The sequence below is a fragment of the Microcaecilia unicolor genome, chromosome 5 (assembly GCF_901765095.1).
Source record: "Microcaecilia unicolor chromosome 5, aMicUni1.1, whole genome shotgun sequence".
In the NCBI taxonomy this organism is placed as follows: domain Eukaryota; kingdom Metazoa; phylum Chordata; class Amphibia; order Gymnophiona; family Siphonopidae; genus Microcaecilia; species Microcaecilia unicolor.
In genome coordinates this window covers 42,347,453-42,371,582 of record NC_044035.1, presented here as the reverse complement: position 1 = coordinate 42,371,582, position 24,130 = coordinate 42,347,453, and the positions used below count along the sequence as shown (strand labels likewise).

At 41.9% G+C, this 24,130-nt stretch overlaps 1 protein-coding gene across 1 annotated transcript in view; it reads right to left on the bottom strand.

The window, feature by feature from the left end:
- LOC115470002 (SMC5-SMC6 complex localization factor protein 2-like) overlaps positions 1-24,130 on the bottom strand; it is a gene marked incomplete at its 5' end in the record, with an annotated part of 119,785 nt that overhangs the window by 81,700 nt on the left and 13,955 nt on the right. The window contains 2 exon segments of the mRNA XM_030202835.1: positions 8,595-8,668; positions 16,366-17,486. Of these exon segments, the coding sequence (XP_030058695.1) occupies positions 8,595-8,668; positions 16,366-17,486 (1,195 nt within the window).

Genomic DNA, 24,130 nt, shown 5'->3' with positions numbered 1-24,130 from the left:
TATAATGGATGCCCAGCTTGCGAAGTCTCAAGGTGACAGGTTTCAGATCAGCCTGACGGAGTGTGGCTGAAGCCAAATCTTGGTAGATCTCCACACTGCACAAGTCCCATTGAAAGTTGTGATCTTGATGCACTACTTTGAGGACCCATTCTTTAAGCTTAAAATCTTGTATGCAAGCAATAAAAGTATCTGCATTTTCAAAAGGCGTTTGACAAAGTACCTCATGAAAGACTCCAGAGGAAATTGGAAAGTCATGGAATAAGAGGTAGTGTCCTAGTGGATTAAAAACTGGTTAAAAGATAGAAAACAGGGTTAAATGGTCATTATTCTCAATGGAGAAGGCTAGGGCTCTTCAGCTTGGAGAAAAGATGGCCGAGGGGAGATATGATAGAGGTCTATAAAATAATGAGTGGAGTGGAACGGGTAGACGTGAATCGCTTGTTTACTCTTTCCAAAAATACTAGGACTAGGGGGCATGCAATGAAGCTACAAAGTACATAAGCGTTGCCATACTGGGAAAGACCAAAGGTCCATCAAGCCCAGCATCCTGTTTCCAACAGTGGCCAATCCAGATCACAAATACCCAGCAAGATCCCAAAAAAGTACAAAACATTTTATACTGCTTATCTCAGAAATAGTGGATTTTCCCCAAGTCTATTTAATAACAGTCTATGGACTTTTCCTTTAGGAAACTGTCCAAACCTTTTTTAAACTCTGCTAAGCTAACCGCCTACCACATTCTTTGGCAACGAATTCCAGAGTTTAATTACACGTTGAGTGAAGAAATATTTTCTCAGATTCGTTTTAAATTTACTACATTGTAGCTTCATCACATGCCCCCTAGTCCTAGTATTTTTGGAAAGCGTGAACAGACGCTTCACATCTACCCGTTCAACTCCACTCATTATTTTATAGACCTCTATCATATCTCCCCACAGCCGCCTTTTCTCCAAGCTGAAGAGCCCTAGCCGCTTTAGCCTTTCCTCATAGGGAAGTCGTCCCATCCCCTTTATCATTTTCGTTGCCCTTCTCTGCACCTTTTCTAATTCCACTATATCTTTGAGATACGGCGACCAGAATTGAACACAATATTCGAGGTGTGGTCGCACCATGGAGCGATACAAAGGCATTATAACATCCTCATTTTTGTTTTCCATTCCTTTCCTAATAATACCTAACATTCTATTTGCTTTCTTAGCCGCAGAGCACACTGAGCAGAAAGTTTCAATGTATCATCAACGACGACACCTAGATCCCTTTCTTGGTCTGTGACTCCTAACGTGGAACCTTGCATGACGTAGCTATAATTTGGGTTCCTCTTTCCCACATGCATCACTTTGCACTTGCTCACATTAAACGTCATCTGCCATTTAGATGCCCAGTCTCCAAGTCTCGTAAGGTCTGCTTGTAATTTTTCACAATCCTCCTGCGATTTAACGACTTTGAATAACTTTGTGTCATCAGCAAATTTAATTACCTCACTAGTTACTCCCATCTCTAGGTCATTTATAAATATGTTAAAAAGCTGCAGTCCCAGCACAGACCCCTGGGGAACCCAACTACCCTTCTCAATTGAGACTACTGACCATTTAACCCTACTCTCTGTTTTCTATCTTTTAATCCACAATAGAACACTACCTCCTATCCCATGACTCTCCAATTTCCTCTGGAGTCTTTCATGAGGTACTTTGTCAAATGCCTTCTGAAAATCCAGATACACAATATCAACCGGCTCACCTTTATCCACGTGTTTGTTCACCCCTTCAAAGAAATGTAGTAAATTGTTGAGGCAAGATTTCCCTTCACTAAATCCAAGTTGACTTTGTCTCATTAATCCATGCTTTTGAATATGCTCTGTAATTTTGTTCTTAATAATAGTCTCTACCATTTTGCCCAGCACCGACATCAGACTCACCGGTCTATAATTTCCCGGATCTCCTCTGGAATATTTTTTAAAAATCAGAGTTACATTGGCCACCCTCCAGTCTTCCGGTACCACACTCGATTTTAAGGATAAATTACACATTTCTAATAGCTCCGCAAGTTCATTTTTCAGTTCTATCAGTACTCTGGGATGAATACCATCCGGTCCAGGAGATTTGCTACTCTTCAGTGTGTAGAACTGCCCCATTACATCCTCCAGGTTTACAGAGAATTCATTAAGTTTCTCCGACTCGTCAGCTTCAAATACCATTTCCGGCACCGGTATCACTTCCAAATCTTCCTCGGTGAAGACCGAAGCAAAGAATTAATTTAATCTCTCCGCTACGGCTTTGTCTTCCCTGATCGCCCCTTTTACTCCTCGATCATCTAGCGGTCCAACCGATTCTTTTGCCGACTTCCTGCTTTTAATATACCTAAAAAAAATGTTTTTACCATGTGTTTTTGCCTCCAATGCAATCTTTTTTTCGAAGTCCCTCTTAGCCTTCCTTATCAGCGCTTTGCATTTGACTTGACATTCCTTATGCCGTTTCTTATTACTTTCAGTCGGTTCCTTCTTCCATTTTCTGAAGGATTTTCTTTTAGCTCTAATAGCTTCCTTCACCTCACTTTTTAACCATGCCGGCTGTTGTTTGGTCTTCCGTCCTCCTTTTTTAATACGAGAAATATATTTGGCCTGGGCTTCCAGGATGGTGTTTTTGAATAGCATCCACGCCTGATGTAAATTTTTGACCCTCGCAGTCACTCCTCTAAGTTTTCTTTTCACCGTTCTTCTCATTTTATCATAGTCTCCTTTTTTAAAGTTAAACGCTAACGTATTTGATTTCCTATGTATACTTACTTCAAAGCTAATATCAAATCCGATCATATTATGATCGCTGTTATCAAGCGGCCCCAGCACCATGAGGAGAGACTTGATGACCTGAACATGTATACTCTGGAAGAAAGGAGAAACAGGGGTGATATGATCAGACGTTCAAATATTTGAAAAGTATTAATCCGCAAACGAACCTTTTCCGGAGGTGCGAAGGCAGTAGAACGAGAGGACATGAAATGAGATTGAAGGGGGGCAGACTCAAGAAAAATGTCAGGAAGTATTTTTTTCACGGAGAGAGTAGTGGATGCTTGGAATGCCCTCCCGCGGGAGGTGGTGGAAATGAAAACGGTAACAGAATTCAAACACGCGTGGGATAAACATAAAGGAATCCTATTCAGAAGGAATGGATCCTAAGGAGCTTAGCCAAGATTGGGTGGCAGAGCCAGCCTGTGGTAGGAGGGGAGGATAGTGCTGGGCAGACTTATACGGTCTGTGCCAGAGCCAGTGGTGGGAGGCGGGGCTGGTAGTTGGGAGGCGGGGATAATGCTGGACAGACTTATACGGTCTGTGCCCTGAAGAGGACAGGTACAAATCAAAGTAGGGTATACACAAAAAGTAGCACATATGAGTTTGCCTTATTGGGCAGACTGAATGGACCATGCAGGTCTTTTTCTGCCGTCATTTACTATGTTACTATATTACCTCCCGCACCAGATCATGCGCTCCACTAAGGACTAGGTCTAGAATTCTTCCTTCTCTCGTTGGCTCCTGTACCAGCTGCTCCATAAAGCTGTCCTTGATTTCATGAAAGAATTTTACCTCCCTAGCGTGTCCCGATGTTACATTTACCCAGTCAATATCGGGGTAATTGAAATCACCCATTATTATTGTGTTGCCCAGTTTGTTTGTGCCCCTAATTTCCTTTAACATTTCTGCATCTGTCTGTTCATCCTGGCCAAAATGAATCGGAGAAAATATTTCTTCACTCAACGTGTAATTAAACTCTGGAATTCGTTGCCACAGAATGTAGTGGGGTTTAAAAAAAAAAAAAAAAAAAAGGTTTGGATGGCTTTCTAAAGGAAAAGTCCATAGACCATTATTAAAATGGACTTGGGGAAAATCCACTGCTTATTTCTAGAATAAGCAGCATAAAATGTATTACACTTGTTCTGGGATATTGCCAGGTACTTGTGACCTGGATTGGCCACTGCTGGAAACAGGATGCTGGGCTTGATGGATCTTCGGTCTGTCCCAGTATGGCAATACTTATGTTCTTATGTACTTGGGGAGGTTATGCCGCATGGAGCCCAAAGCCCTGTGAGATCTCTCCAGCAAAATGGAGACTGAACTAGGTCCTGCCGTGCCTGTTAGAGGCAAAATAATGTTCTCTTACCAGAGAAATGTCTTCTTCTCTCAGAACTTCTGAAATGAGGGTGCTGAGCTTTATGAAAGACACAGAGCCTTGGGATTATTCCCCTCCAACTGCTCACATCGGGAGGGGTCCCTGACCCCACTGAAGCCTCATCTGACAGCACCAGATAATGCAGAAACTCCATCTTCCAAACAGGCCTGTTTCTGAGGAGGAGCTGTGTGCACCAGAGAACACTGCCCCTGCTTTAGGAGAAAGGTCTGGTGAAGCACCAGACACAACAGTACAAATTTGAGCAAGAACATCTCCCCTGATGACAGACAAACTACCGTATACTGCTGAGGAACCAAATCCTCCCCTGGGGAAAGCATGGGAACCACCACTGCACAAATGGCCACAGTTCCCACGCTCTGCCAGACAGAAGAAACAGTAGGGGTGTCCGACAAATCCGACCTTTCAGAAGGGACAGGGTGTGGGAGAGTCTCCTGTGCAGTGTCCTCAACTGGGGTGCTGCCCACAGTCTGAGACTTCCCCAGCTTACAGATGGCACACTGCCCCAAAGAATGGCACCGCGCTCCACAACTGGAGCACCATTTGACTGCCTCCATGGGTGTAGTCATTGCAATGCTGGGCCCAACTAAGGAGCCAAGAGGAGCAAAGCGGACCTCCCCCATACAGGGCAGCCGAAAGCGCTGAAACTCAACAGGGTCAGACTTAGCTGCACTGACCAGTTCACCTCTGCAACTCAGCCTCTCGTCCACCAATTAAGACAAGTGCAACCCACTCAACCTGCAGAGCTGCAGGGAGCCTTCCATGACTTAGCCCTTACTGAAACCTTCCCAATCAACTCTCACCTTTCTCTGGAGAGTGTTGTTTTCCCCCCCACCTGTTGGAGATAAAGAACACTGAAGAGAAGCGGGATCTACACAGGACTTATAGGACACATCGTGATTCTGTGTTCTCTATTGCCACCTGCTGGTCGATGGGCACAACTACCCCACAAGTTCTGGAATAGTGTGAAGCAGCACTATGGAAACAGCTTTTTTAATATTTCTTCATTTAAGGAACAAAGCTATCCAAAACCTATATCGCTCATGTGAAAAAGTAACTGCCCCCTAATCTTAATTGGTTGCACCATCTTTCGCAGCAATAACAGCAACCAAAAACTTCATATAATTTGGTATCACATTGCTGTTGAGCAATCTTAGCCCACTCTTTGCAGAACTACTTTAATTCAGAAATTCGTAGGTTCTCATGCATGAACTGCTCATCTCAGGTCCCGCTATGGCATCTGTATTGTGTTCAAGTCAGGGCTTTAACTAGGCCAGTCCAAAACTTTAGATTTTGTTTCTCCTCAGCCATTCAAATGTAGACTTTTGTGTTCTGGATACTTGTCTTGCTGCATAACCCAATTACACTTCAGTTTCAGTTCACTGATAGATAACTGGACAGTTTCCTTAAAGGTTTTCTGGTACATTGCAAGTTTTCCAAGTCCTAAGCTTCCAAGGGTCCGTTTGAAGTATTCCCCTTAGAACAAAACTGTATAGAGAGGAACGGTCCCAGGAAACTTTTTTTCTGAGAAGCTCTGAGAGAAGAGGACATTGCTGTGGGTGAGAACATGTTTGTACTCTGTGCTTTGGCAATTTAAAGATTTTAAATTCTGTCTATCTGCAAACCCCAAACTAGTCTCCCTACCCATTCCCCACAGTTTTTCAAACTTGAACCACAACATAACAGCATTAACAGATAACCTCTAGAAGGCACAGCAGGGCCTAGTTCTGGCTTTATTCCCACTCACCCACTCCTAGCACATCTCTTCATAGTCTTAACTTATGGTCAATTATTCTAATTAGGATAACAAGAGGGGAGTTTTCATTAGAGTTTTAATTATATTTAATTACTTTTTAAGAAGCATCACTAAATAAAATCACACAATATACCATGTAATATTAAGGTTCTTTATATTAATCTAATATCTCTAGTCCTTAAGACGTTTAAGCAATACGATAATACTAAGATACAGACAACAGTCCAGCAGCAAGAGGGGTGCTAACCAGTCTTTTGCACTGTCACATGAATTATCTCTCAGTTGGCAAGAGGTTACGTGTGTTTGCTTGATGCAAAGAACTCCTAGCTGTCAGAGAATGAGTCTGTTCTCTTGAGGCTAGAGTAGCAAACTTGGAGGAGCCGTCCATTAATTGGTTTAATCCTCCTTAATGCACCATGCCAAACTGAAAACTTGGTGCATGAACTCCAGCTGGAAAACAGGAGACAGGTGAATTAACAGCTCCTCAGCTCCTCCATGTGAGACTGCATTTTGTGTGTCTTCCTAGGAGTTTGTGCACCAAGTTTTCAGCTTGGCGCAGTGCATTGAGAACATTTTAAAAAAATGGACATGATTAAAGTTAATAGCAATTAGTTATGTGACACATTGAGCGAGCAACATTTCATCTAAAGAGAGGTGTTTATACCTCTGAAGATTGTAACAGGTGTTTCAGCTACTGTAACAGGAGTTTCAGATACTGTCATAAGACTGGACTTTGAACTATTTATTTCAATTGCTTTGGTATTTGCTGCTCTTGGACATATAGGGTTTTCAATAGCAAACGAAGCAAACTGTTCGCAGCCAGTTAACAAGAGTTAGCAGTATGATTGGATGATGTGATTGTGGTAGGAGTGTGCGAGTATGAATATAATAAAAATTTTTGTAGAGTATATGTGGTGTTCTGGAGTATTGTGTGGGTATTTGCAATACTTGCACTCCAGTTTATATCTGAATATCCCTAATGGTATATTAATTTACTTTACAACTGCCAAATTTATTCACACAAAACAGAATGGTCACTGTCCTTTGTTTAAAGCCTTCCCATTTGTGTACATTACCTCTGGCTGCTAGTGTATGATCTGGTAACATTTTGAAACACAGACCTGTTTCATTACAATTGAACACTTGATTTTCACTGTACCCTCCTTCCAGCAGTTTTAATTTCTCTTGGGTAAGAATGTGCTGTATCCTTGTTAACCGATCAGATCTCCCCTTCTTAGATCTGTCAAGCCATCCATTACTGGCTTTGTACACTGACTCTTGGCCATTAGCCGTCGGTCAAATTTTTCCGCCTGCACTTTCATGATGGGGTCAGAAATAGGGATTCCGTGACTGAGTTTGAACGAACCGAATACAAACTTAGAATATATTCATTGATGCCTAGCCCTTTGGCCAGCCGAGTTTGTAGCTTACCAGTTGATGGCGTGCAAATAACTTTTCTTGAGTAGTGAAAGCCTTCCACTTACAAGACTTTCTCCACGGACAGAGCTCACCCCAAGTTGTAGACAGAGTCTACATGAACTTGTTTTCATACCAGCACAGACAGAGCTCATCTGGGGGTAGGTCAACTTCTCTCACAGTAATTTTCACTATGTTGTGAGATTTAGATCCAACAGGGCTGGCTGTGTTCACAGGTGAATCTAATCCAATAAATTTGGTCAATCAGTTGCTAGAGGAAGGGAGCAGTTACTTTTTCACTGGGTGACATGGTTGTTGAATAAATTTGTGTTACGTTCCTCACCTGTTTCCAGGCCTGCGCGGCCGATTCGCCGGCGAGGTGCGGTCCGGCAGAGATAGCTATTTTGGATGTGGTTTCTCCAGGATGGGTCTGTTTCTGTTTCCGGCAGCCGTCATCTTGGTTGGATCAAGGACTGCAGCCATCTTGGCTAGCTCAGGAGGGGGCAGCCATCTTGTATATGAGAACAGGAAGCCCATATTTGGGCATTGTGCTACTCTGCTGATGGGGGCAGCCATCTTGGATCAGCTGCACATGTTTGAGACTAATTCCTACACTATTTAAAGCCCTGCCTCCAGTCCTTCGTTGCTTCGGCCTCAATTGTGTTTGAGGTCCACGCCGGTGCTCCTTATCTTCAGTTCCAGTATTCCAGACCTCGGGCTTGTTTCCTGGACCTCGCTTGTTTTGCTGCCTGCCTTGACTTTGGACTGTTTTTGACTACTCTTTGCCCTACAATTTTACCTGGCTTTTGGACTGTGTCTGTTTGCCTACCTGTCTGGTCAGTGGTCGTGCAACCCCGCCGGTTCCAGAAGTCCTGGTGGCTGCCCGAACCTGGGGGCTCAACTCCCAGGGAACGGCGGTCGCTCCCCAGGTGAAGATAGGGGTTGTCTGGCTGCCTGACCGAGTGCAGTGTCACTCCATCCTAGCCGTGCTCAGTCAGGGCACAAGGGCTCACATTCCTCCAGTCATAACAATTTACTTAAATAAGCAAAAATTTAAAAACTGTTGTGCTTATTCAGGTTATCTTTGATAACATTTGATTTAAAGACCAGAAACCATTCAGTGTGACATATGCAACAAGGAAAATCAGGATGGGATAAACACATTTGCTCATCATTGTATGAACAGAATAAAAGGCACTACAGTTACTGATGTGCATTCAACTTTAAACATTAAAAACACTAACCTTTCAGATTCTCTCTTCTCCTTCAACAAGCGCTCTAGATTGTTCACATAGGTCACAGGGCTTGCAGCTGGAAACTATGAAAAATAAGACCAACTGAGCATTCCTGTCAATAAATATAACCAATGTTCCTTAAGTATAAAATTAAGATGAACTTGTTGAGAGGATGGCAATTAAAAATATTTTTTTAATGTACTAAATAAGTTTCTAGTTTTAGGCTTTGGGTACTGTAATTGAAATAGGGAAATGAGACACTGGTTACTTGCCAAAAACTGGAACTGTACCACGGAAGATTTTGCTGTTGGTGCTGCCAACCAAAATGCTATGCTATTTTAAGATTTGTCCAGTCCTAGTTTTTGTACTTAATCAAAAGCATTGTGCAGGGAGGGACAGCAAATTCGCTTTTAAGTTCTAGTTTCTAATACCTTTCCCATCATATTTTACCTCTGCCAGCACTACATAAAATAGATGTAACGGCTGCAGTAAACAGGAACACTTAGAAATGTGATAGCACTGCCTGTGGATTCAATCATTTTTGGAAGTAATATACAAGTCTACAATATCATATATCCATAGGTTTACACCTCAGCCTTATTAGGCAGCCAGCAGAAAGTTATGGAAGCCTATATCCTATATAATAAAACGCACCTCCAACATTCTGAAGCTGACTGCATGGCTGAGGCATTCCTGCTCTCTGTATCCATCTCCTGAATTGACATCACGTACTTCCGGGTTCGTCACAAGCAGAAGTGACCAACCACACGAGGTTTCTTGGCTTCAGAATGTTGGAGGTGCATTCTATTAAATAGGATTGGTCAGTTCCTTAAAGCACAGCCAGAGCTCAGCATCCTGCACAGTAATGCTCAGACACCAGAGAGAGAGAGAGAGAGAGAGGGGGGCTTGACACCAGAGACAGGAAGGGAGGGGGGGCGGTATCTCTGTCACACACACTCTCTCGCTCTCACAGTCAATGTCTTTCTCTCACTCTCACACACTCTATGTCTCACACTGTATCACATTCACTCTCTATGTGTCACACAGTCACTCACACACTCTCTTGGTCTCATACAGTCTCACAAAGAGTCTGTGTCTCTCACACACTCTCTCTCGCACACACTGTATCTGTGTGAAACACACTCTCTCTCTCACACTGTCTCTCACATACGCACTTGCACACACTCTCTCTCACAGACACACTCGCACCCATACTCACTCTCTCTCTCTCTCTCACACACACTCGCACATTCACTCTGTCTCTCACACACAGTCACTCTCACACATACACACTCCGAGGAAAACCTTGCTAGAGCCCCTTTCATTTGCGTCAGAAAACGGGCCTTTCTTACTAGTTAATAAAGAAAACCATTATTTTTATTTACCATTTCCTACTGTTGCAATAACATGTAAAATACAAACAACAAACTTTACTGACTGCATTGTGTAATTGACTGCTTGGATGCTGTGCAGGACAATAGGGGATAGATCCTAGTTCTATGTTCCAGAGATTGCAGAAAGTTAGTTTCAACAGTTCCTCTTCCCCTCTGCTCGTTAATAAGAAATTTCCTGCAGATGGAACTCAAGACTCCAAAAGAAGGTAGTAGAGACAAGCAGGGCCTGCATTTTCTCTGAATATCTAAATAGTTCTATTAGTGTTAAGTACTATATAACCTTCAAGTCTGTGTTAACTTTGCTTGAAGGCTAGAGTGGATATTAAAATGTGTTTATCTTTAGTTTTTTAATACTTCAAACATGGAGTGGAGTAGCATAATGGCTAATGCAGTGGGATGAGAACCAGGGAAACTGGGCTCGATTCCCACTATTGCTCCTTGTGATCTCAGGCAAGTCACCTAACCCTCTATTGCACAGGTACCAAAAAAAAAAAAAGAGACAGCCTACCGGGAACAGAGAAAATACTGGTATATAATATACATAAATCATTTTGGTTGTAGCACAGAAAGGTGTTATATCAAACATACTATTATCACTTGTTTGCTGTATTTCAGCCCTCTGAGCTGCAAGAGTGTGCTGCACACGAATCCTGTGGTTCTACTGTTCAATACATCCAATTTCAATGTCAACCAACTGACAATGCAGTTCATAGCAGCAGTCAAGTGTTTAAAATGCAAGTGATCTTGGCAATAGGCATAAATGGTCTTATGGATACCTGGAAAAACTCAAGATTATTTTTCCCCCGTGTATTATATAGAGCTAACTAAAAAAAAAAAAAAAAAAAAAAATCGCAATTGATAATTAACTCTGTGATGCCTCCTTCTGTCTCCCTCATGCTGCAATGCAGGTCCAGCATTTCTCCCGAAGGTCCTACCGTACCACCTTTTCCAAACAAAGGCAAATTGGCCCTGCAGCGCCAGCGGTATTTCAAAGACTGCCTGTGACCTGCACAGGGCCTTCCTCTCTGACCCAGCCTGCCCCTCATCAGAAGAGGCAGGGAAAGACCCGGATCAAGCCGCAGGCAGTCTATGAATATCGCTGGCCCTGCAAGACCAAAGAACTTGCTTGCATTTGGAAAACGTACTGTGGATGCGGTGGAACCTGCAAGCGAGCCATCAGACTGTATGGGGGGGTGGGGGGGGGGGGAATTAAGAGAGAAATGCAGGGCCAAGAGGGGAGAAATAGGAAGAGATGCTGAATTGAGGGAGTGATAGAAAATGGTAGAGACTATTATAAAGAACTAAACTACAGAGCATATACATAAATTCAGATTAATGAGACAAAGCCAACATGGATTTAGAGAAGGAAAATCTTGCCTCACCAAATTTTACTACATTTCTTTGAAGGGGTGAACATGTGGCTAAAGGTGATCCGGTCAATATTGTTTATCTGGATTTTCAAAAGGCTTTGATGAAGTACCTCATGAAAGACTCCCACGGAAATTAGAAAGTCATGGGATTTATTTATTTGTTACATTTGTATCCCACATTTTCCCACCTAGGAGGTAATGTCCTATTGTAGATTAAAAACTGGTTAAAAGATAGAAAACAGAGATTAACAACAGAGAAGGGTAGATAGTGGAATTCCCCAGGAGTCTGTGCGGGGACTGTTGCTTTTTGTAACATATTTATACGTGACATAGTAATGGGATTAACTAGTAAGGAAATTAAATTTGCTGATGGCACAAAGTTATTCAAAAATATTAATTCAAAGAGGATTGTGAAAAATTGCAAGAGGACCATACAGGACTGGGAGACTGGCATAAAAATGGCAGATGACTTAATATGAGCAAGTACAATGTGATGGACTTCTGCCAGGTACTTATGACCTGGCTTGACCATTGTTAGAAACAAGAAACTGGACTAGATGGACCATTGGTCTGACCCAGTATGGCTACTCATGTTCTTATGATGTATGTGGGAAAGAGAAACCCAAAATTATAGCTAAGTGATGCAAAGTTCCACATTTTAAGAGTCGCCGACCAGGAAAAGGATCTAGGTATCATCGTTGATGATACATTGAAACCCTCCGCTCAGTGTGTAGAGGAAGCTAAGAAAGCAAATAGAATGGAAGGTATTAACAGGAAAGGTATGGAAAGCAAATATGAGAATCTTTTAATGCCTTTGTATTGCTGCACGGTACGACCCCACCTCAAAAAAAAGATGTAATGGAATTAGAAAAGGTAATGAGAAGGGTGACAAAAATGATAAAGGGGATGGGACGACTTGCCTATGAGGAAAGGCTAAAGCAGCTAGGGCTCTTCAGCTTGAAGAACAGACGAAGATGCCTGACACATCAGTATCAACTCCACAAAGAGGAAACGGTCCTCTCAGAACCAACATAAAAATAGCCATAGAGGAATAGACCAATGGTCCATCTAGCCTAATATCCTGCTTCCAACAGTGGCCAATCCAGGTCACAAGTACCTAGAAGAGTCCCAAATAGTAGCAACATTCCATGCTACCAATCCCAGAGCAAGCAGTGGCTTCTCCCATGTCTTTCTGAGAAAGAAATTGTAGAAATCAGTAGTTGGTGTGGATGGACAGACTGGATAGTAGGGTGTATGGTCTTTGTCATTTTCTATGTTTCTATGTATAGAGGATATCTGAGGGAGAGAAAGGGATAGGTAGAGATTAGTAGTTGGTATAGATGGACAGACTGGCAATGCATGTGTCCCAGAGCTCCTGACACTGTGCTTCAAAGAGGTCCGATGTTGGTGCTTCTTCACCACTGCTCGCTGCACATCATCAGTGCCAACAAGGACATCACAGAATCCTTGTGTGTCCCTGGCGTCGGATCCGATTGATGTCTGGCCCAAAAGAGCCCTCTGACATCCAATGCCAAGGCAGGCAGAGACCTCCTTGATGTAATTACATCCCTGGGATCCAATGCAGCTTTGCCAACCACAGGGACCGATGCCTTTGATACCACTGTCAATGGACCGGACTTAGATGCACCAAAACGTTTCTTGTGTGTGACCTCTCGACTCTTTAGGGCTTCTTTTGCATTTTAAGACACTACAATTAGAGGTACTATGGTGTGGTCCAAGGCACAGCAACCACCAGTTGTCAGGGTCAGTCTTAAGATGTTACCTTGCTGGACTAAGAATATTTCTTAAAGCCATTAGTTTTAAAGGTCATCAGGGCAAAAATAATCACAGCAAAAACAGCTTTTTGTTAAAAAAAAAAAAAGGAGCATAAGTGGAGCCATGCCAAAAATAAATAAAACTTTAGAGCCAGCAAAACTAGGGAACAACTGAAAACAGATGAGGAAGAAGAGTCCAGTGTACTCACAGGAAAACTCACAAAAAACACAAGAGAAAGACTAGGTTGTGCTGAGGAGAGCCAAAAATGACTGCTCTGCTCCTGCACAACTGAGTTGGGCAGGAAAGCACCTGCACATGCATGCTATGGAGATGCCAAAGGCTGCTGTTTTTCCTACAATCCTACGTAGCATCTGTGCCGGGCTCCATGAGAGAATGTCCTGCTTGACCTCTGAGAAAACATTTTGTAACCCAATTCAGTACCAAATAGTGTATGTTTTTTCTCTGCAACCTATTTTGTATACTAACACAAGAAAGCACGCCGGAAACATGCACACACAGGTTTGCGCTAGCAGGAACTATATTATGTACACAAAAAATTGTGTTGGCACATACATGTGTGTCTGCGCATGTGCTGGAACGCTATTCTATGGAGAAATACACACATACATGTGTGTCTGCGCATGTGCTGGAACGCTATTCTATGGAGAAATACACACATACATGTGTGTCTGCGCATGTGCTGGAACGCTATTCTATGGAGAAATACACTACTGTATTGAAGACCCTTGACAAAATTCTTCACACAAGAGCCAGTGGCTGAGACCTTCATTCTCGCCACTGAAGTGTGGGGTAGGATCTCTGTGGTTTACCACAGCACCATTAGGGCCCAGTTTAGAAAGTTTATTAGAATAGGATTATAATGTACTCCTGAAGCTCACTGGAAGAAATACAGTCTGTTTCTCCCCTCCTCCTATCACCCACCCACTCTTATTCCATTTCTTCTTTCAAGTCTCCCTCTTATTCCATCATCTCTCCTCCCTTATATTAGTAAACCTCTCATCCCCACCTAGCAAGTTAGTCAGCACCCCAGTCCCTATCCCCAACCCCTCAAAGCCAGCCATTCAACCCCTAGTCCACCCTCATCAGCCAGAAGTCGGTGAACACTTCCTATCAAGTCAGTCAGCGCCCTCACCAAATCCCTCCATTTCCCCTAAAGCAGTCAGCCTCCCCCCTCAGTGACCGATTCTTATCTTGCTGTCTCTACATTGTTCTGTGCAAGTTCCTGCACCACAGGGCTCACTTGCACAGAGCTGTGCAATGCAGAGAAGCAATAGCTCTTGCTCCTGCAGCAACAGGCTGGGAAAGAACAAGTCAAAAGAAGTTGACATTCAAACTGCGGTTGTCAATGGTTTGTCAAGCTACCAACAACTGCTGGTAGATTTAACCCCGGATATTCAATGCCAAGCCATGTCCCGGTCACCAGCACTGAAGACCTGGGGTTAGGTGTCAACCAATATTCAGTGCTGGCACCTGCAAAAGCTAAGTGGGCAAAGACCAGACCTCACAAAAGGCAGTCTTATCTTTGCCTGCTTAGCTATGTAGGTGCCAGAACAGAATATAACTGGTCCCCACAACTGCCAGCTTCCTCTGACTACCTCAAGTCAGAACAAATATTCAGCAGCACTAATTGCTTAACTGCTACGGAATACCGGTGGCCATCCGCTCAGCATGTTTAAGTAGGCAGGACCCTCCTGTCTCCTTAAACTGTGCTAATATTGAACCCAAAGAACAAAAGGAAGAATAGAAAAATTCAGGCACCAGCTAGATCTAGTTGATACGGTGACCTGGCATTTTTTGAGCCCCACTGTCTTGTTTAGCAAATCCAGAACCTGACTGTTTTCTCCAGCAGACCTGCCCGTCAGCCTTTTTTTTTTTTTTAATTCTTTCCAACCAAAAGGAGTCAGGAAGCATTATACCTAAGCGGTTGAGAAACTGCATGGAGATGGCGATGCCTACCTATGTTTTCCAACATTTGGTGAAGATATAAGACATGGAAGTTTGCCACAGCTCCTGGTACTTTAGTTGGCTAAGCACTGGTTTTCCTTTTTTTTTTTTTGGGGGGGGGGGGTCATTGGGGCTATTGCTTGGATGTTATTAATATGCTTCTGCTATTTGCTTAATTCTTCAACAAAATGGGGGGGGGGGGGGAGGTTGAGAACGTGTCTGGGGAAAAAAAATAACTTTCCAAAAATTAAATGGAAAGATAAATTTGGTACAAAAAGAAAAATATGGTGGACAGTTCAAAATATAGCCAGATCAGACCAGGATACCAGAAGACACCCCCTCTCCAAATAAAATCAGACCGCACTTGTGGTAGAAGCAGTGCCAGCATCTGCACCCAAAAAAAAAAAAAAAAATAAAACACACCTTACATACAATGAAGCCTAGTTAGGGAAAGCCTCGTTGCTTTCTACTGCCCTCTACCACCATGGCACGCACATAGAGGATCAGTAGGTAGGTCTGTAAAAAGGTCAAGATGAAGGTTTGCTTAGGGCACCTAATACACTAGCCCTGCCTGCAAATAAGGTCATGGTACTGTAGCCTAACAGAAGCAATTGAGTTGGAAGTTTAAATGCACAGGAAGACAACTGCAAGGCAAGAGACCAATACATCCAGGGGTGTGCTGGTTAAATTTTAACAACAGGCTCTTTCTCCGGACTTAGCCAGCTCTGCAGTTGGAAGGGCCAGGGGTGGCGAGGGGGGAGGGAGCAACACTTGTCTCTCTCTCCTCCCTCCCTTCGTGCAGGCACGCTAGGCATACCTTTGCTGGCAGCCAATAAATGGACTGCCACCACTCCCAACGTCTTGCTCTGAGCAGCATGCTCGAACTTCTCTCACATGCTCAAGAAGTCCCAGTCTGCTGCCCAGAGCTGGAAACAAGGAGCGGGGAGCAGCAGTAGTCTATTTACTTGACTGGCAGGGCTCAACATCCCCACCAGCAAAGTAAAAGAGAATTCAGCAGGGGCCCAAGCCCACATTTTGGGAGCCAGTTGTTAAAGTAGCCATGGAGGGCCCTACTTTAACAACCGGCTCCCAAAATTCTTAAAAACTTAACAACCGGCTCTTGCGAGCCTGTGAGAGCCTGCTCCAGCACACCACTGAATACATCCCACATTGCTTTTGTAGCCTGTTACACCAACTACTACTCTTAAGATCTCAGGATAAACAGTTAAAAAAAAAAATACGTATTTAAAAAAAAAAAAAAAAAATTTCACTTACAAGAACTTTTGGTGATGAGCAACTAGGTTGTGATGAAATTTCAGAAGTGCTTCCTGGGGTTGCTGCAGGTGATCTAGATATATGCATAATTTCATCAAGAGGTTTCAAGATCTCTTCATCATCATCATCCAAATTATAATCGAACTTCTCACCTTCATTTTCAAAGCTGAATTGTAGTCTTTTTCTTAATCTCTTACTGAAACAGCTGTTATTTAGGTTGGAAGTGGGTGAAGAGCTTTGACTGTCAGAAGAAAGCTCCTCCTCTGTAGACAGAGATCCAAGATTGATATTGCTTTTTGCTGGCCGTAAAGATTCTGTCATAGCAGAGAGAATGGAATTATGCCCACTGCTATTTTCCATATTTGGCTCTTTATAAGGTTCAAGGGGTTGCAAACTACTTTTCACTTTATGGGAAACAGGCCCAGAAGTCTCTGTGCTGAATATATGAGAAGAGGTAGCAGACTGATCATGAGAAATAGAGTCCATACATTTCATTTCTTTGGAAGGTTCTGAGCAAGTTCTAGATAACGTATGGGCGAAACCATTAATAACTTTCCTTCCCAGATATGCAGCAAACGATGCTTTAGAACCAACCTCAGTGGGAAAATATAAGTGCTCCTCTTTTAACAGATTCTCTTTGGAATCTGCAAAAGGTGAGTCAGCTTTTTGGTAAGAACCCAGCAGGGACTGTGAAAACGGCAAGCTAGAACATGAGTCACTGTCTTCAACTTGTGCCCAACAGTCAAGCTGGCTCTCTGGGCACTTATCAGTTACTATATCAGCAGCTTTACCTTGTTGCACAGCGTCACTACTAAAAGATTTCTGTAAATCTCTTTCAAATTTGGACTTATTTTTCAGCACGTCAGGTGATCTTATGACGTAAGCTTCATTAGAGTTCTGCTCTCCGGATTTCCTTGCACTCTGGCAGCTCCTGCTCATTAAGTGTCTTTTTCTTTTTCTATGCAAAGATAGATGTATGTCTCCTTCAGAACTAGAATTTCCTTTGGAGTTAACATGGGTTAGTGGAGAGTATCCACCTTTCTGTTTAAGAGGTCTATCATGGAACAATTTAGATCCAACTGATTGTGAGATGAAAGCTTGCTTGGTTGGAGATGAACCATCTGTGGGAAAATAACACAAAGAATGAAACCAAGACATGACATAATAGTCAAAGGAGAATCAAAGCACCAAAACATTTTCCATACATGTAACTGGCAATGAACTTGCTTTATGTTTAGTAATATTGTTTATGAACTATGCATCATTTTCAGAAACAGAACCATTTAGAAGAATTAGAAACATGCTCACACAAAAGCAAAAAGTTGGACAGCCAATGGTACTGGGATGGAAGAGCTCTCCTAGAAATCATCTGAAGTAAATTGAAGCAGGGTTCGAATCCCACTTCTGACACCAGAAATTGATGCAGGAATTACCACTATTGTTAGCAGAATCTATGGTACTTCAGGAGTCAAATACCACACACCAGAATGAGAGAGAAGTCTTCTTTATTTGCCAGCAAAGTAGGACATCAGCGCTAACCCTCTCCTTCTCTTGGCTCTCTGTGTCTTGTCTCTCTGTGTCTTGGCTCTTGTCTCTCTCCCGTAAGCTGCTTCTGTTCTCATTTATATATTGTTCTAAACCCCTCTAGCCCCCATTTCTCACCAGATGGTAAGGAATAGATTGATTACCCTGTCTTGAACTAATTATCTCTACACATTACTTAAAATATCAGTTACCCAGGTTTCAGATATTTCCTAAACTGACCTACGACCTGGGGCCTCTCAAACTAGACAATGCGGCACCTATCTCCTGCATTTTATTATTATTAAATTCTCAGATTCTATTATTTTACCAATAACTCAATCCTCTGTTTTATTATTCACATAATCAGATTCCCAGTCAACTCATAACTTAAAATGCTAGCTGGCCTCTAACCCTCTCGGGACATTCATTAAGGGGCCAGTCCTACACTTAGCTATAATCAATCAAGGAAAACAGTTGACTTTTCCTGACCTCTTTCACCTTTAGCTTCATACACAGAACTAGCTAGGAATGTGGATAATTGAAACCAGATGATGACCTCTTAAACTGTAGAAAATCTCACTTGAAAAGTCAAAGATGTAAACACTGAATTGAAAAGATATTTTACAGGGAGAAATAGAACTTATTAAAAGAAAGTATTAAAAATTAAACAGAATAAAACATATTTTAAAATAAGCAGAGATCAGAATTCCTTATAAGACAGAATCTAAATTATCAAGAAATTATTTAAAATCTAAACTATCTCCTATTTCCAGGACTGCCTCAAATGATCATGTAAAAGTTCTGAGGATGTCAGCCCCCGCCCCACTGCTGAAACTTTAGGCTGCAATGAAGGTGATCATCCTTGATTGTTATATGGTAGAAGATACCTCTCTGTTAAAGGGAGACCAAGCAAGGAATCAATGCACAAGAAATATCTTACCGCAATATAGGAAACGTTCGACTTGCATTAGGGCAAAACAGTGCTACACTAAATTAACACAGAAAATTACTGTTGAACTGACAGTGTCATGCAACCCTGCAGCAGAGAATAATTTCTTTGCCAAAATCAATCTCAGTCCAGTAAAGTTTCAGGAACATCAGAACTTAAGCCTTACTGAGTCAGACCTAGGTTCATCAAACCCAGCTGTCTTCAACAATAGCCAGTCTAGGTCAAAATTATTCAGAAGATCCCAAAAGTAGATCTAGTTTCTCATAGCTCATTTCCAAGGAAATGTGATAGCTCTTCCAAGTCTACCTGGCTATTTTTTTTTTAATAGACTTCCTTCAGTAATTTGTCCAAACCTCCTCTGAGCCCTACAGTCACCTTGACTGTATCCTCCAGAAATGGATGGCACAGCTTAATTATACAGTTCCTGAAGTTTTCAATCTGTGATTGTTTCCTCTTTTAAACATAAGAAGATGACACTTCTTAAGCTATCATTTCCTATTTAAACATTCCCATCCCACTTTTATGATACCCCCTTTCGTTTGTCTTCTCTCCAAACTGAAGAGTCCCAACCTGTTTAGCCTGTTATAAAGGGAGGTGTTCTATCTCCTTTAGCATTTACTGCCTTACTCTGAATCCTTTCTAGTTCTGCTATTAGCCTTTTTGAGATGGAGCAACCAAGACTATATAGACAACTTTGATTATACTATGGACGTATACAGAGGCATGTCTCAATTTTGTACTCATTCTTTGAGAAGAAAACTTAGTGTTCTATTTTATTAGTTGAAGAGAAACAGAAAAGCTAAACCTATGTTTTTTTTACATTTTTATTTATTTGATTGTGCTGAAGAATCTGGGACTGTCATATGCCAATATTTAGCAATTTTGAATACTGCCTATATATGTGCAACTGGACACAGAGTTACAAAATATTTGGGGGACTGAAGACTGACATCTTGGGCATGTTATTTCAGCCTACTATAAAAGCTGCATTGATAACCTCATTAGTTCTGATGGTCCCTTTCACTATTAAAGAGGTTTCATAACTTTTTTCTTTTGGGCGGGGGGTTGTTATGGTAGTTTATTGGTGGCCGTGGCATACTAGATTGAAAATTTCAATTTATTGCCAATAATAATTCCAAGACCTTTGTCTTAGGTAGTGACTCCTTAACTCAGAACCAGCATGTTGTACTCAAAATTAATATTTTTTTTATAAGCACATCAATGTGCAGCCAAACTAAAGCAAAGCTAGCCTTGTTCCCTGGAAAGGTTGCTAGATGTGGTACCAAAACTAAAGATCAAATTGTTCCGATAACAGAAAAGTAGAAACCTTTTTCTGTGCAGGTCCACCAGTACAAATGCTAGACATTTAGGCCAAAATTCTATATATGGTGCTCAGAGTTTGGCGTCGTTTATAGAATACTGTTTGGCATGAGGATTCACAACAACTGAAACCTGGTGTAAATTTTCAGGCGCAGATCTCCTTTATTCTGCAACACTGCGTGTCCATCACAAGAACACCCCTGATCTGTCCATACCCATCCTATGGTCATTTAGTAACTTTCCGCGCTGATCCCGGCACCTGAAGATGAGCACCCAATTATCAGAACTAATGGGCTTGTTTGGCAATTAAATTGCATGCACAAATTGGGCATGCGCCCAAATTTGCGCATACAACATTTGGCGCCAAATATAGAATTAGGAAGTTAGTGGAGACCAAAAGGCATTACTCTATTGACAGTGGGTCATTATGCATGATAAAATATATTTCCTATTGTCTGGATGATTTAGAATGTGAGTAAGCATCTCTGAAATCTTAAGAAACAAAGCCAAACAGTGATTATAAAGAAGTTCAAAATGAACTTCCTTATCTAGCCAGAGAAACAGGCTTAGATCCTTGAGATCTAAGAAGGGATGTAGTTAACCAACCTTTTTGGGAGGACTTGAATAGAACCTTTGATTTATTTATTTTTAACAATAGGCATACTTCTTTTGCTCTTGATACGACCTGAAGTCTGGCATAGGACTATAATCCAAAAAGATGAACTATTTGGACCGAGTTGGAACAGGCTAGTTGGGCTGCTGTGGTTTAGCATAAAAGTTTATCAACCAGGTTTGTTGGGATTACATGGGAAATGGGTAGAAACTCCTTTTTCTAAAAATTAAAAAAAATTCCACCTATATTTTGTATTGCTTGTTTATCTAGAAGATATTGTGGGCTCTAAGACAAAAGCAGATAAATGCTAAAAGTTGTCTTTAATGGTATAAACCTACTTTAACTTTCTCAAAAAGACTGTTAGCCATACAGGAGCAATCAGTTGTTACTAATCCCTTCCCTGAGCTCTAAAGCTCTTAACCAGGCAAGCCTATGAACAGAAAATGACTGAGGATCTTAATACCACAAGTTGCTGAATCTCACCTTACAACCAAACAACGCTGCTTGTGAGCCACCTTGCGAGTAGCTTTATTACCACAGCCCAGGAGCATCATGCCGCAAAAGCAACTGTCTCATGCTCCTACGCCACTGCACAGAGAAGGCCCCCCCCTCCGTCTGCAGCCCCCTAAAATCCATCCTTCTGGGGGCTACCTGTAAAATGGCATTGGGGGTCTGGGGGGGGTCTTCAGGCAGGAACGAGGCCAAGTCCAGCTCCTTTCTGCAAATTGTTGATTACCACTAAGGGTTAAGTTTCCTTATAAGGAAGGACGACCCCTAGCGGTAGCCATGTGAGACTAATCGCTAGGGATGCCATTTACAGGAAGGAGCTGGACTGGGCAGGAGCAACGGCCTCACTCCTTCACAAAGACCCTGGAAGCCCCTAGATCCACAGATGACCCCCCCCCCCCCCCCAAGACCACCGATACCATTCCACAGGGAGCATCTGGCCGCAACACTGAGGTTATTTTACCATGGTTTTTGGGCCCCAACGCGATTTGTGGTGTACCACTGCAAGTTGCATTAGGGTATTTATATAGTAATGAGATGTAAACCATGCATCTGCATAATTTGCATCTCATTACTAAATAATCCACAACAACTTAAATATCACTGTGGTATGTTAGGGCCATTTAAGTCACGTTAAGGACTAACTAACGCATGTTAAGGCCCTAACGCTGCTTGATGAACCCCAAGTGAGTACTTTAGACCTATATGTTTGGAGATCTGCTCCTGCAAATTCTGATGATGTAGTGCTGACAAAACTAGATTCTTTGTCAAGAAGTCTCATCCAAAACTTGTATTTGCTCTGAACAGTTACAGTTCTGCCTCTTAATGACTGATATTAGGCTAATGCAGAAAGGAACATTCAGTGAAAAGGATCTGCTTGATTGTGAAGATTTTTTGAAATTCAAGTCATATTTCACGAAGCCATGACATGATACTGGAAGGGGGGGGGGTGAGGGAAAACCTATTTTCTGACTTGCAAGGACATTATTTTATACTTAGTATTATCCTGCTTGTGTTGTGAGAGGGGCATAGGTTCCCAAACCTGATCCTGGAGACACCCCAGCTAGTCAAGTTTTCAGGATACCCATAATGAATATTCATGAGAGGTTTGCATAGAATGGATATCCTGAAAACCCGACTAGCTGGGGAGCTTCCAGGACCTTGGGAACCACTGGCAAATGAAGATGAGAGATCCGAGTGTCACTGCTCATCATACTGTAGTCAAAAAGCAGAAGCAAGCTTATTCTCAGCCATGGTCCTGTGCCCAAACAAATTAATCTTGAAGAAAAAACAAAAATGGAAAAAAAAAACCCCAACAACAACAAACTAAACAGCTTTGTTGCATCTGTTCAACAGAATGCAAGCAAAATTGAGGACACCACAGGGACTATGTGCTGAGGAGGCAATACATGCTCAGATCTTTTCACTGGTTCTGGAGTGCTTTTCCTTCCCAGTGCTGGACATCAGACCCGAGCAGCTGATTATATTCTGTTTTTCAGCAAATTATTTCTTTAACTTCCTCATTATCATTGTTTTATTTTACTTGACTGCTCTGAATTCGAGGCACTAGGCTTAGGTTCCTAAGACTTTTCCCAAGCCTGTTCAGAGTTGCCAAGCTACCTAATTCCAGGAGGGAGAATTTATAGCTAGTCCTGGTTTTGCATTTATGTCAAAGTGGTGTAGGTTCATAATGCATCATGATGGGCTTATCAGAAATCCAGGACCAACTTTAAAATCTCCCTCCTGGAACCCGGCAATTTGGCAACTCTGATCATTCAAATTTCAAAGTATTTTTTTAACCTGTTACATCAGCTTATCACATATGGGTCAGAGAAATAAAGGATCAGATAAAATCAACATCCAGATTTGTAGAGAGCCCTTTAAATAAGGATGGAAATTTCCTTGGTGTCAGGTTACCCAAGTGAATTGGACAAGAGCCAATGAAGTCTAGGAGAACTCCCTGCATGCAGAAAAGGCTGCAAAGTCCCAAGGTGGGGGGGGGGGGGGGGGAAGAGACAAACAGCAAAACATCATGAAAACACACGCACAATATTTTAACAAATTGAAAAAGCTAGAAAAAAGTGCAAAAAAAAAGTTGTTTTTTTTTTTAAAGTCTGAAAAAGAAAAGAATTTACTCTGGTACTTAAAATTTTGGCTAGCCCTTTACCATTACATAAAAAAAGGCCTTCCAATTCGCTAGTGATTAATCAGCACTCTAGCATTTACATGCCATGCATTGGAAACATGGCCCCTCTTACACAAAAAGTTAAATTCACGGGAATACCAAAAAATGTAAGTCTTATATCACCAAAACAAAATATACTAAGACACTAGAATTATTTTAAACATATTAAGTGAATAGTGATCAGAACTGTGTAGCCTAGAAAGCAGTGAACAAGTGACACACTAAAATCACTGCACATCTAGTAGGTTGGCATAATACTGCGTGTCATTTCTTATGAAGAAAAATTGTTTTCTTCTCATATAGATGAATGTTTGATACTGGAGATGAAATTTCAATTCCACTGTCAATTAGAGATGTAATAAAATGTCAATTGTGCTTAATGTTTCTTATAAATCCAAAGCTTCCAACAAATATGTTACTAATATAATTTCTACTACATTCAGAATCTCAACATGGTTCCATTTTTCACAATACATAAGGCAAAAATGTTTCTTGAGAACATTAGCCTTGCCATACTGGGACAAACCAAAGTCCAGTATCCTGTTTCCAACAGTGGCCAAATCAGGTCACAAGTACCTGGCAATACACCAAAACAGATTTTATGTTGCTTATCCTAGAAAAAAAAAAAGAAAAGTAGTGGATTTTCCCAAGCCTATCCTAATAATGG